The sequence below is a fragment of the Dermacentor variabilis genome, chromosome 8, assembly GCF_050947875.1.
Source record: "Dermacentor variabilis isolate Ectoservices chromosome 8, ASM5094787v1, whole genome shotgun sequence".
Classification (NCBI taxonomy): domain Eukaryota; kingdom Metazoa; phylum Arthropoda; class Arachnida; order Ixodida; family Ixodidae; genus Dermacentor; species Dermacentor variabilis.
Window position 1 is genome coordinate 41,912,702 of NC_134575.1, and position 14,335 is coordinate 41,927,036.

The 14,335-nt window shown below is 42.4% G+C and overlaps 1 protein-coding gene across 9 annotated transcripts in view; it reads left to right on the plus strand.

Annotated features, from left to right (window-relative positions):
• LOC142590132 (uncharacterized) overlaps nucleotides 1–14,335 on the plus strand; it is a 62,286-nt gene that overhangs the window by 25,429 nt on the left and 22,522 nt on the right. For 6 of the 9 annotated variants that reach the window (XM_075702006.1, XM_075702007.1, XM_075702009.1 and 3 more), the window contains one exon: nucleotides 12,265–12,320. In XM_075702006.1, the coding sequence (XP_075558121.1) occupies nucleotides 12,265–12,320 (56 nt within the window). Of the gene's footprint in view, nucleotides 1–10,559; nucleotides 10,649–11,520; nucleotides 12,159–12,264; nucleotides 12,321–14,335 lie in introns of those variants that run through there. The other 3 variants (XM_075702014.1, XM_075702012.1, XM_075702013.1) reach the window with 2 other exon arrangements.

Here is a 14,335-nt window from a genome sequence, read left to right on the forward strand (position 1 = left end):
TGTGCATTGCATGGATATGTTTCAATGAATGATAAAACTACGTGGTAGATAAACATATGAAAAATAAGAGAATTAAGCTCGAAGTCTACCATATCAGTAACTGGGAATATTATGTGTAATTGAAATTTTGTAATTCCCATGGATGAAGAAACACTTTTGACAATATGTGCCAAGGCAACTAAGTCACTCATGCTCACAAAGGAAACAAAATAAAAACAAGCAAGATTGCAAGAAGTTCCAACTTGCAACCTAAAGTGAGACACCTCACATGACTGACTTAATGTATTTACTGAGCATAAATTACATCTAGCGCATAATCTGCTTGTACAAGATGACGAAAAATGAGTTACTGCTGCTTTCTCTCTGGGGAATTTAGCTCTTCTGAACACATGCACATTGTGTGGCACAGCTGCGTGGATGTAGCTGGGCACAGCTGTTATTCAGCATCAGTCTGTTTTTATGGACCTGTACTATTATCGTTGTAATTTATAATTAGCGAATAGCCTAACTATTGGGTTGATCAGCTCCATTTTAAACAAGACATACTGACAGATTTCCCTGTTTATCGCTAACAAAGAGATGGGTACATCATTTAAGATTTCAAGAAACAGCTGTGGAACAGAACAAATGCTGAAGACCGAAAATCTACAACGACCAGTACCTTTTTTATTAAATGCCATGTAATAGCTCTTTCTGCAATGAATACCATTATTATCAAAAATTGTAGCCTGAAAAAATAATTGGCAAATATTTACAAAAGCGACAGGGATTAGAACTGCACGTTAATTTCAAATGTCTTCTTAAACAAGATCACAATATTTGAAGTTTCATTAACTTCAGCAAAACGCTGACATCCCATTATTGAAGCCAGTCAGTGCTGAAGGTATTGTTAGCTTGTAGGAGTCCTCAGACTGGCAGCTCTGAAATATTTGTCACCATACTTGGTGGAACATGCTTTGCTCTTTCAGATATTACTTTGCCAAAAAGCCTTCTGTAAGCCTTGTGTGACGATTCTGTGTGGAAGAGAAATCTATTTGATCATTACTTTTTGGGTATATGTATCTCAGAACTGGTGCTAGTCCGAGTTCTTACAAAGTAGACGTTATGGAGTACTGTAATTTTAATGCCTGCCACTGCTATAAATTTCTGGTAGTGAAAATTGTCGCACTTTCATGAAGCAGCTATGTTCAATAATTAGTGGCAGTCACCGCTGAAACACTCAGTACAAAACACAACATAAATACATGGAGTCAAAATATAAATGTCCAACAAGGTCACGTCTCAAGTCTACATTTCACAGAGCTGTCTTTTTTTCTGTTAGTGTGCCAATACCAATCGCACATTCACAAACATTTTAGTATTGCACTTCTGGTAAATGCAGGAAAATTCACCGTCTTTAACAGAAGCCCTTGGGAAGACAGCCCAGAATCACTTCGACAAGAGGACTTGCCTTAAGCTTTGCATCGCTATGTTGTAGGTCACTGTAGCAACGGGAACGTTTTGCTGATTGAATATTACTCGAAATATTTTTATTATTTGCACTAGAGGTTTGAAAAGAGACCCAATTGTAGAGTGCTTCATGCAGATTTCATATATTCCATTAGCTTCTGTTTAGCTGCTTCTTGAGTTATGTCCTACACAACAGCAAAATATAGTCATATTTGCAGGCACTTTCTTGTGTATTAAATTTTCACAAAAAGCAGTGTGCTGCAGTTAACTCAACTCCCTGTAGACTGCAAGGTGCCGATATCTATTCAAACAGCACGTAAAGTTACTAGAAGTATGCAAGATTAGTAGGCAGGCAGGCCTGCATACTAATCTTGCATACCTCTCATGTACTCTGAAAAAAAATTATTGAGAATACTTCAATAATTTTTTCACACAATAGCATGAGAATGAGCTTGTGCACTTATAATTGTCCTACACAAATTAAATTTCGCGTACATACTCTTCAAGATAAGCAGAACACCAATATCTAATTGAAATTGCAATCTGCAAAAATTATTTAAAGTGGCCTAATATTTTTTGCATAGTTCCAGAAATTGTACAAGCTGTTTGGATAGGTGTCGCCACTTTGCGGTATACAACTAGCTAAATAAGATACAGCATGAAACTATTTGTGAAACTTTTATAAACAAGTGCCCATAAAAATATATTGCCACTATGTAGGACATAACTAAAGAACACCAGCTACACAAAAACCAATGACAATTCAAATCTACATAAAACTCCCTATGAATGGCCGTACATTCAAATTTCTAGCACAAATAATTTAAAAAGTTGTTTCGAGGAGCATTTCCCCTTAAGTGGGTGTCAGTGTTTCTACCAAAGGGTTACAAAATACCTTGAGGCATACCATAGGGAGTTTTATATATAGCACACACACGCATCTGCCTAAAAAGCCCCATGCCCTGCTTGCATTCCTTAGACATTTTTCTGCGTTCTGTTGTATGTCACCGTTTGCATCCCTTAACACTGACGGCGCAAACCCCAAAAAAACAGCCTATTAACACACTGAATCTTTAAGCTGTAAAGGGGTTGTATGCGAATGGGGGCAGCCAACTCTAGCATGAGAATAAAGAAACATTTGTTCTTGCATTAATGAAACCAGTCAAAATATAATCTCGCAAATGTGGAAATGAATGCACGAAGAACCTTGCCGATTGTTACATTAGTGTCCCGAACAAGATCTTTTGATGTTTATAATTCCTAGTTTAATTCACTTTCCTATATTAACTGGGCTCTGACCTAGAATACTAAGTGTAGGAGACTAACCCAGGCCTGGAAGCCAATATTTAAATCTGAAATAGACATTCATTCCCCGACCACATGGCACTGCTACGTCATCAGAAGAAGCATGCATCCATGGACATATAGTCTGTAAAATTATTTTTACATGATCTGTAGCGTTACTCTTGCACTAACAAATTCTGAAAATTAGGAAATACATCTGCTATTTAAAGCACTGTTGCAAACCCATGTTTTTGAGAAATGCAATACTCAAAAGGTGTAATACAACCAATGTGTGCATGAAACCTATGCAGCTGCCTTTGACATTCGTCAGTGTGGCAAATAAGCACTGAGAAATGCCAAGGGTATCATAGCTTTCATGTTTCAAACCTTGTATGCGAGTACCAGTATCTTTGCAGTGAAAGGAAGTCACATTATTACCAGACTCATGAGGGGAATTTATGTTTCTCTAGTTCAATATATTCTTTCTTGTGCTCCTATATCCTTGAGTTTTTCAAAAATAACGGGTGCTTGAAATAAGTGCTCTATATTGCTCTCAAATTTATCCTGCACCAGAGCCTGTGTTATGTTACATTTCTTGAACACATTGCAGTGCTGTAGATTATCAAAGGAAGAAAAAATGCAGTAAGTTCGCATTTTAGCCTTCTGTACAACAAGAATTAAGAACCTATCAATTACATCCACAAGTACAAAAGAACTACGAGAAACGGGGCTTAAAGGCAGGTATACATTAGAATAGCAGGAGCTGATGGTGAGAATTCTAAGAGAAAGGAACTATTAAAAACTAGATACTAAAGACACATATGAATTATAATAACAGAAATATTTGCAAAGAATTCGAAGAGACAAATAGAATGTCTGTTCAAATCACTCCACCCCAACACTCATCCATGGTTCGATAAGTGATCACAGTCGGTGATGCTGTTTGGATAGATGAAAGTGAGGCACAGCTGTCAAATAGGTAGCACATGTAGAGGGGTCACCAAAGGTTGCACGCTGGTTGCACAGCAGGTTGCCTTGATCTCCGGACTCCCTCGACCCTGATGCGTTGAACCTGGTTATACGTCGTTTGCACGAGGCCTGGCCCGAGTGTGCGGCATGGCTTGGGTAAAATTTCGAGGCAACCTGAAAAACACAGATCCATATATTTAGCCCCAAAATATTCTGTACCATAGGGCAAATCTGAAGTTTACCCTCTGCACATAGCAGATGACGAAAACAGACACAAGTCACCAGACTCAAGGTATATAAATGTGCAAAAGTGGAAATGAATGCAAAGAGCTGCTTATAGGATGGAATCCTTCATTTTGTCTTTTGTGGATCAATAATAGCATATTAACATAAAGTGTACATGACCCTCCCTATTTGTGTAGGTAGGCTATTCCATGCCAGCTGTTCCAACCTGGCACACGACCACTTGGAATTTTATTTTGAACACTGAGGGCCCTTCAATATAGAACAAATCTCAATTTCACGCAATACTTAAAGCAAAAAAAATTTTTACTGGCATAAACATTATGTCAAATTTTCTGTAACGCACCAAAGAATGCATCATAAAATGGCATAGCCAAAAATACGGTTCCTTCATTAAGAGGGCCGAATCTTTAACGACAATGAAGAGAGGCCTTACACCAAAAACTTAACTGCCACGACTCAGTTTATTAAAATGGACAAAATGGCTTATTAACTTTATTTTCATAGAAGTGACCTACAGCAAAAGCTGCAAATTTATGCAATCTATGTGTTTAGGACTTGGCCTGTGTGCAAGAATGGTATCAGAAAGATACATTATGCAGCAGTGCAGAGAGAGGAGGATGAACTTGGAAAAGAAGTCAGTTTTGGCGTACGTTTATCGGCCTACTTACCATTGAGGCAGCCCTAGTAAATTTATGCCAAATACCATGTATGAGAGTACATTGTATTGTTTTTAAATTGGTAAAGCTTTATCAAAGTAGTTTTTGTGTTAAGCAAGAAAAAAATTGTACAAGTGGTCTCTTGTAGTTTCAAAATTTGCATCGCATTTCGCCTAATACACATAGCCTCTTGGCGGCTAAGACAAAATGCATGGACTTGAGCATCCCTGCACGGATAGCAGGGAGTCTAAACTGCTTCGAAGTTACTTCTGTTATTGCTGAGTGACTACAAGCCATTTCACTCAAAAAGACGCCGCTTAATTACAGGTATTTACCTGAATTTTTCTGTCGGCTGTCAGCCTGCTGGCATCATCACTAAGGCTGCCAACTCCCTAGTGGACATAGTCGGGACATGGTGGCGGCAGGATGCAGTAACAGAAGCCGCCAAAGGCTCCCAACTACCTAGTGGACGTAGTCAGGACAGGGTGGTGGCAGGACGCAGGGGTAGGAGCCGCCAGAGTGCACCTGCAACAAATTTGCACAAATGTTCTTAGTCCTACCATGTCACGATTTACAATAAAAATTGAGCTGTCTGTGTAACATGGCTACCAATACAAATAAAGATAAACAGTTAGGTCCTACGACACAACTAGAAGCCCGACAAAAAGAAACAGTACTTATGTTTATGAAAATCCAAACAATGAAACAAAAATGTGTAACTGGTTTGTGCATGGAAGCTCGGTTTAAACCTGAGCTCATACCATCAAGTGACCTGCTAGTCAACTGTAACCCTGCCACCTTAAAATGTCATTGTAAATTCTTTTACATGCATTATGTTAAGCTTCATTAATACAAGTTCAAAATCTTTTAATATAAGTAAATCACCAAGGTAATTCAATTAACGAATTCCAGTGGTCGTTAATGCAACAAAGTGCAAGCTCGGAATGAAGCTGGCCAAACTGGGCAGTGAAAAATAACAATGTGATTCTCTACATCTTGTTTTCCTGGTTTTCGCTCTAGCACTGGAATATACAAGAATTTTGACATTCCTGATATTTCACCCTGCAAATTTTTATGCCATAATGCATAATACTTCAGCAAGAGCAATGATGCTTTCTTTTAACTGTAAATAGTGATAGAACAAGAAAATTTATTGGAGCCAACGTTTTGAGAAGAAAAATCTTCTCTGTCGAAATATTGGCTCCAGCGATTCTTGTTCAACGGCTCTTCATCAGTTCATGTCTCTGTCTTCCTGTGCACCTCTGTACTTTCAATGTTATGTCAATAAAACTGTAATAACGGATCATTAGTAAATGTAGCTGATGAGGAACTTGGGCTTGTTGGTAGATAACAACAGAGTAACTGCGCAACGTAGAGATACGGACAAAGGAGGCTTGTGTGTGTTGTCTCTTCCAGCCATGTCTCCCCTTTGGGCGATTACTCTGTCTAAATGTAAAACTGTTACCCTTTGCACAATAATAGTAAAATGCATAAAGACAGGAAAGTGGACACAAAAATTACAACAAATGGCATCATATGCTAATGAGATATGCAAAAGTGCCTGCTACGATCTGTCTCACCCATAACGTGCTGGATAAGATGGCGTCTTCTTCTGGATGTTGGCATTTCTTGAATACCTAAAGTAAAGTACATTTCAAGATTACAAAAATACACAGAACAGCAGCAGTAGCAGAAGAGACAACGCATTGTTTAGTAAAAGAAAGTAAACTAATCTCTGATACACCGCAGACGAAATTTCCTTTATTAGTAGAAAAATACACCACACCTCATCTCATCTCATTCAATGCTGTGAGCGTTTCTTGGTACAAGAAAAAAAGGTATTTCTGCATGAAAACAGTAAAATAATCATAGCCTTCTACTTTTACAAAATACGCTACAGCGACTAAGCCAACTACGGCTGTATATACTTAAAATTGTTATATGCACATTGCAATAGCCAAGACAGGATAAATTTGGGTTCATATGCAGCTCACCGGGAGATACAACTTTGCAATCAACTCATTTCTGCTTGCCAAATATCTGCACTAACATAAGACTACAAATAAAAAGACCCTCTTTTTGATAAAACACCGGACTCAAAATAGAAAATCCAGTAGCAATATTACAATTTCACCACATAACACAGCCAGGTTTTGTAAGCCTAGTAGGATTTACTATATAAATGTTGCAGCATATTCATGCTTTCAAATATTTACAACCGTGAAAATAAAGATTAAGTAAAAATAATACATTATATATAGGCTTAGATTGTGAGCTAATGTGTTTTCTACTTACAGCCAAATGCACAAAAAATTTGTTCTCTTTCAGCGCTTTTAAAGCGCTGTGTCTGTTCGCTTGTGCATGCAGCCGCTTTACCGCTCTTAAAATTTCTGTGCTGCCACATCGCCTGACACTGCCGTACAGCGTTGTAGCGCTTTTATTATTCGCGGTAATATACCTAAAGCGCTAGTAAATCTTCAGAATACACAAGCTGCCTTTTCGACTACCTGTCTTCGCCATGCGAAAGTCACACTGGCGCTAGTATTGTATCTACACTTCAAGTTACGCAGTACTTGATATTCTACGTATTTTTCGATGCGACAGGCCACTCGTCACTAAAGTCCTTAAGAACGGTGTTTCTCCTGGCAGTACAGCTTTGCAATAATTTCAGATGCTCTCCTGAGGCTTCCGTCGGTCAGTAGTATTTTCGCATACATACGCGCACGCATGCCTAAGAAACGTCTGTGAACTGCCAAGAGAAACGTGGCGAAAAATGTAGCCATACCGGAAGGGCCGAGTACGCGCCGTTTGTAAACTCGGAACAAAAGCTGATATGCTTACCTGAGACGTTAAGAGAAATATGGCACAGGTCACTCCCCGCTGGTAGTCGTTCGTATGCATCTGGTCGTCTCTGTCCGTTGCGATCTCCCATATCACAATAAAAGATGCTGTGCAAACCGCAGCACTTCGGGCGCTTGTGACGGTCCGGCGAGCTGCACTTGCGCGATGTCGGCAAAGACGAAATAGGCGACACGCTGCTACTGGCGGCGGTCCCCCTCGTCGCAATCACACAGCACGGACAGAAGCTCCCACCGTTACTTGCCGCAACGCCTGGTTGCAGTCGTCCCTAATGGTGGATCCACACGACGGACGAAATCCGTCTTTTTCGCGAAGGACGGCGCATCACGTGACCACGCGTCACCGATTTGTGCCGTCCGCACGTCGTCCGCGACCCCCACGGACGGAAAATGCCGAGCTATTTTTCGCATCCGGATTTTGGGGGTCGAATGCTGCGGATTTAGCCTAGTAGCTCTACAGTCTGGCAACAAGCGCGGCTTTGGGATCTTTAACAGCTTCATCGCTGCTGACGCGCGACTCGCACTAGAGCGACTGAAATGAACCTGAACGACGGGGCAACTTTGTTATTCTTACATCTCGTGGAGCAGTTCCCCGCGTTGTGGGACATGACTTTCACCGATTACGCGGACACGAGAGCGTAACAAGACCTCTTTCGATGAAACAAGCGCCCGTCATCATCCGATTCGGACAAAACAACAGCCATTGCGGCCACCCCCCCCCCCCCCCGTCGTTCCCTTTCGGTCTTCATTTTCATTCAGAGTAAAGAACATATATGACAAAATCTTTGTTTCACCGATGGCGCCATCTAGAATGAGTAGAAACAAGCAATCATATTAACTTACGGTCACTGAGATCCGCCCGGGCCGCCGCAACATCTTCGAGGCCATGTTCAGCCAATACAGCCACTCGTTAAGCCTACACGCCGAGAATCTGAGTATCTCTTTCGGAAACGGTGCCCACTCATGACGAATACATTGCTGTCGAAGCTTCTGGACACAAATTTAAACCAAATACAAGCCTCAGTTTGAAAGTTACGGGCCACACAGCGGACGAAGACTACTTGACAGGTTCGAGGCGGACGGCAGTCGCTTCGGGCGGCGCCGCCATCTTTATTTTTCCGGCGCGGTCGTCTGCTCAATCCGTCCGTCGTGTGGATGCGCTTCGCAGCCGGACGGGCGGCGGAATAAGCGTCCGCGGCACAGATTTGCGCGGAGCCGTCCGTCGTGTGGATGCACCATAACGCGGCGATTTCAGAACCACTCAACGACAACGTACCCGCGCGTGATGCAGCGCAACTGTGAAATGGCGTCATGCTACTGACGGCTTCGGCTTTGAATCATTTTGTGTCTGCACAACTGGGCAAAACAGTTGCGCTAGTTTCGGTTTTGTTTCCTTGCTTTGAAATAAAAACTGTTTTGCTCACTGATAATTTTACGTTACTTAAGTAATGTTCACGAATGAAACAGCCATGAATTTAACACGCGTCTTGAAATACCCGCTACGTTCACTTGGCAGAAGCAAAATTTGCTCGTTCGAGTGTGGTTGTGTTTGAAATATCTATCGCTGGGCTGTCGGAGCGTGCTCGAAGTGTGAAGACGCGGCGTAATTGTCCTTAATTTGCTTAGCTATAATGGTGCGGCTGCCCTTGATTTCTGTCGAGTGCAGTTTGCTCTGATGTAAGGTAGAACTACAAAGCCACCCATGTTACTGAATGATCTAGTGCACCTGAAGCTGCCAGAACTCCGGTATTTCCTCCACAAGTTCTTGCGACTGTGTGCCGCGGTCACCAAATGGGAGCGTAGTCATTTGGCGGAGATTTAGCAACACATTTTCTAGAGCTATCGTTCACCGCTATATCACGACATGGAGAAGCAGCGGGGTTGGTCCTTAGTGAAATTTTCTATTTATTGCGAATTTTGCGATAGCAATTATATGGACACAACCGTCGAAATATATCTGTCGGTGTTGCCGTGACCTTACGCATAAAGTCAAGTGCGATAAGATCCTATCCTGCGCCGTTAGCTGTGCGCGTTAAAAGAAGTGTACGAGGGCGAGCCGAGATGTATAGTGTCTGGATGGGTGCCCCAAGTATCTATAGGTGGTCACGTGATAAAACGCGCGCAAGCCGGGGAAAGGAGGCGCTTATTTAGCACGCTTCTCCTCTGGCCGTTGCTCTAGCCCGGTCTGGCGCCACTCTCGCTCTGTCTTGGAGATAATTTCCGATGGGTGCAAAGCGGCGAGGGGAGGGGGGTGAGGGGAAGGGCGCTTTTATTGCGCCATTTCAAGTTTCGGAGGCGCTTCGAAGGATGAGGCAGCAGCAGTGTTCTGTCCGCTCTGTTCGCGCCCTTCATCACGCCGAGGCTGTGACAGCGAGTGTTCGCGGTCATTGAGTGAAATCTGTTCATGTTTGCACGTGCGCGTGTGACCCCGTGCTTGCTAATTTACGGAGTAAGCGATTGTTTACTGCAGTTTATTCAGGTGATGAAACTACGAACCTTGGTTCGTGCAGTTGTTCGTGCAGTGGTTCATGCAGCATTGGGGGGAAACTGCTACATTTTTCTTTTTAAATTTCTAGGGGGTTCAAAAGCAGTGCTGCGTTCGTTAATGTTTGTTTCTGGTCGCGGAACGCAACGCACTCCGGTAGCCCAGTGGCTTTGGTGTTGCGCTGCTGAGCTCGAGGTAACGGGAACAATCACACCCGCAGCAGTCGCGTTCCAATGGGGGCAGAATGCGAAAACGCGCGTATATTGTGCATTCCGTGCGCGTTAAATAACCCGAGCTGCTGAAAATAAATCTGCAGTTTTCCATTACCGTGCGCCTCAAAACAAGATCTTGATTTTGGAACCTAAATCCTCAAAATTTAACTTTACGTAGTGCAATTACATTTACAATCGACACTGTTGAGTGCGCCTATGCTGAACTTGTTATCTCGTTGCTGTGCTCTCTGTAGTAGCCAATGCTATATTTTTTAGATTTACTTATGGTCAGAATCCAGTTTGACAAATCTGGGCATTCCTTAGCATAGGATGCCAGCGTGTGAGATATTAACAAACATGTTCAAGGAAAATCGATATTTAGAGTTCGATGTAATTGCAGAACATGACAAGCTTGACGAAAGAATGATACACCGCATTACAACCAGGACAGGAAACCGAGGGCCTGCCTAAAACATAAGACGTTATCCGGTATTTCTTCTCCTGCATTTTAATCTTTCTCTCGCCAGACTCATCTCGAATATCAGAGGAGTCGCGATCTTGCACGACGACTCTTCGCGTGCTATTAAGAGTCAAACGACCCACACACAAATGTTGACTCTTGTTTTGTGACTCTACCCGCACGAAAATGGGTCTTCGTAAGAAAAAAAGAGAGTCAAGTTGCCGTGACTCACTTTTTACTCTCTTTTTTCTTAGAGTGCAACTCAACACGTTTTGAGCTGCAGAATAACTTCATTCTGCCGAAACAACGCGCTAATTATGGCAAACAGACCGTTCACTTGCCAGCCATATGATCACTGAATACATTACCATTTCTCGTAAAACTCCAGAAACCACATAAATTTTGTCACATTGAAAATTTTTTGATATCGGATATGTGACACAGTGTAGTGTATAACCCGATTTTCGCTTTAGACCTACCATTGTCACGTACTTCAACATGTTACTTAACTTAGTTTTACCTTGTCTTCCTCTATTTATTTTTTTTATTTTTGCTCCTGTTCAGCTTTAGTTTTACCTAGTTTCAATACAACACTTACTGCTGATATATTGCTGTCTATTATTATCTTCATTTACTTATATCAATATCACATGACGTAATTTTTGTAATTGTACTGATTCAGCTGCTGTGCTTGCCATTGTAACTGTTATGATAACCATGAACAGGAGGTCCAAATTCAGGTTTTACCATGGAACCTGCTTATTTATACCTCAATCTGTAAAGCATCTTGAGAAATAAAAAATTGATTGATTGATTGATTGATTGATTGATTGATTGATTGATTGATTGATTGATTGATTGATTGATTGATTGATTGATTGATTGATTGATTGATTTACAGCCAACAGTTGCACACTGAGGTCGCCGCTTCGAGTTCATTTTCAGCAAAACGATAGTGAAGATGATATCTCCCACCAATTCAGCAGCTGCGAAAACGACAAACACCAAGTCCGCTTGGCGCGTAAAGCGAGTAGACACGCTTGCCCAAAACTGAAAGCCACACTGAAACGTGCAGGCATGCACTGCGACAGCGGCCAGCGAAACTTCAGCGAACCCACAATTTTGGTACCGCAGAGGAGGCGGCACGACTCGAGCAAGCGACGGCCGCCGAATACCGGAAGCACGAAGGTGAATTTTAGAGCGCAGCTCGTACGCGCCCATTCCTGCATTGAGCGTCGGTGCGCCTCGGTGTCCCTCGGCGTCCCTCATAATCGAGCAAACCAGCACAGTGAAAGATAAAAGAACGAACGCGGAGCGCAGCGCGGGATGAAAGGCGGCGACAGTGAAGAGAGTGCGAGGAGGAAAGCGGAGGAGGAGGCTACAGTGAAAGCATGAGGCGGAAAGCGGATGGCGTTCTCGGCTCAGAGTTGGATGAATGAGCATACAGCTGAAGGAGTCGCTGTAGTCTCCTGACTTTGCAACTGGACCGTCGTCAAATGTAGATTCTCGTCCAGAAATCCCTTGACAGTAAAGCTAAAGGTATCAAAGATGTATATGCCTAATATGCTGCATTGCACGCACTAGAAAAAACATGGAATAACGTTTGTAATAACGTGTTTCTTTCTCTCTCTCTCTCTTATGATAGCTGATCACTCAAAAATTCCCCTGGAATACCAGAAATATATGAACTGTGTAAGGGAGGTAAGTTGCATCGTAGTAAATAAAATTTAAGACCATATCGTTTGTGGACATTGCCGTTTTTCTGCGCATACAGCGTTGTTGTTGTTGTTGTTGTTGTTGTTGTTGTTGTTGTTGTTGTTGTTGTTGTTGTTGTTGTTGTTGTTGTTGTTGTTGTTGTTGTTGTTGTTGTTGTTGTTGTTGTTGTTGTTGTTGTTGTTGTTGTTGTTGTTGTTGTTGTTGTTGTTGTTGTTGTTGTTGTTGTTGTTGTTGTTGTTGTTGTTGTTGTTGTTGTTGTTGTTGTTGTTGTTGTTGTTGTTGTTGTTGTTGTTGTTGTTGTTGTTGTTGTTGTTGTTGTTGTTGTTGTTGTTGTTGTTGTTGTTGTTGTTGTTGTTGTTGTTGTTGTTGTCGACGTAAATAATCAAAAGTCGAGCCATGACAGACGCGCTGCTGTAGAACTAAAATAATATACAGGCCACTGGTGGCTCCAAATGAGGTCGTAACTATTAAGATTTATCTTAGCTTTATAGGGTTCGCTCCCCTCAGACTGGTCTGTCCTACAATTTGCGCAAGGCTGCTTAGGGGGAACTCAAGTGAGCGGGCGCCCAACGTTTATACCACCAATGAGATGTATAATGTTTCCCTGGCTACGCCCACCGCGGTTGCTTAGTAGCTATGGTGTTGGGCTGCTAAGCAAGAGGTCGCGGGATCGAATCCCGGCCACGGCGGCCACATTTCGATGGGGGACAAATGCGAAAACACCGGTGTATTTAGATTTCGGTGCATGTTAGAGAACACCAGATGGTCCAAATTACCGGAGTCCTCCACTACGGCGTGCCTCCTAATCGGCAAGTGGTTTTCGCACGTAAAACACTATAATTATTGACGTTCGGATACACAAATATGGAGCCTTAGATTCAGAGACACAGTCGTATCTATTGTGGGGCGATGGCAATTAACTTGGTAGTTCCAAATAGTATAAGAAATCTAAAAGTAACAAAACAGTACTTCAGAATAGGTGATTTTGAATACCCGCCGTGGTTGCTCAGTGGCTATGGTGTTGGGCTGCTGAGCACGAGGTCGCGGGATCGAATCCCGGCCATGGCGGCCGCATTTCGATGGGGGCGAAATGCGAAAACACCCGTGTACTTAGATTTAGGTGCACGTTAAAGAACCCCAGGTAGTCGAAATTTCCGGAGCCCTCCACTACGGCGTGCCTCATAATCAGAAAGTGGTTTTGGCACGTAAAACCCCATAATTTGATTTTGAATAAAGAGAGCGATAGGATCATAAAATAAAACAAATTTAACTGAATTTGGTTGAAAGAAAGGAAAAGGTAAACATTTAGCCTAGATTTTAAATCTCATTCATTCTGCAGCACAATTCTGGATGGCAGCGCAAACCTTCTTCCTACAAAGCCGAGGAGTCGAGTCACCCAATGAAAGTACACTTAGAACAGTTGAACGTATCCCAAGAAGGTGGAGCTTTGTTCCTAGACTTCGTTTTCTTACGGCAATAAATCGTCGGCTAGAAATGACAAAAAAATGTTCTGCGGTTTCATCTTCCCTAACAGAACTACAAATCCATGAGGGTGCGCAGACCGGTCCTGCGTAGGTAAATATGTAAAGATGGTATGCGAAAGCGTAGGCTACTACTTGCCACTTAGTCTTCTTGCTTGGCACAGATTACTTTTCCTGGAGCTAAACAGGTGTAATAATTCGAGAGAATGTGTCGTAGGGGGCGACCGAGAGTTTTCGCTGCACCATTTCCTCAAGAAATCTTCCTTCAGTCACACAAGTCGAAAGAAGGCCGATTAGGCGAAGCGCGAGAGCGCGTTCATTTGGCTTTGTCGTTATACAGCCAAGTTTGCAGCGTGTCACTCGTCTAAAAAAAGGCGCACTTAACAGAAAATATAAAATCAACTCAGTTCTTTGAAGCGCCGCTGGGCGTGGAATTTCAGCGAAGCGGAGCGTAAGCCAAGCTTTACTGAACGTTTGTCTATACCAAGTACACGAACCTTTTTTTAAGGCGAAAGCCTC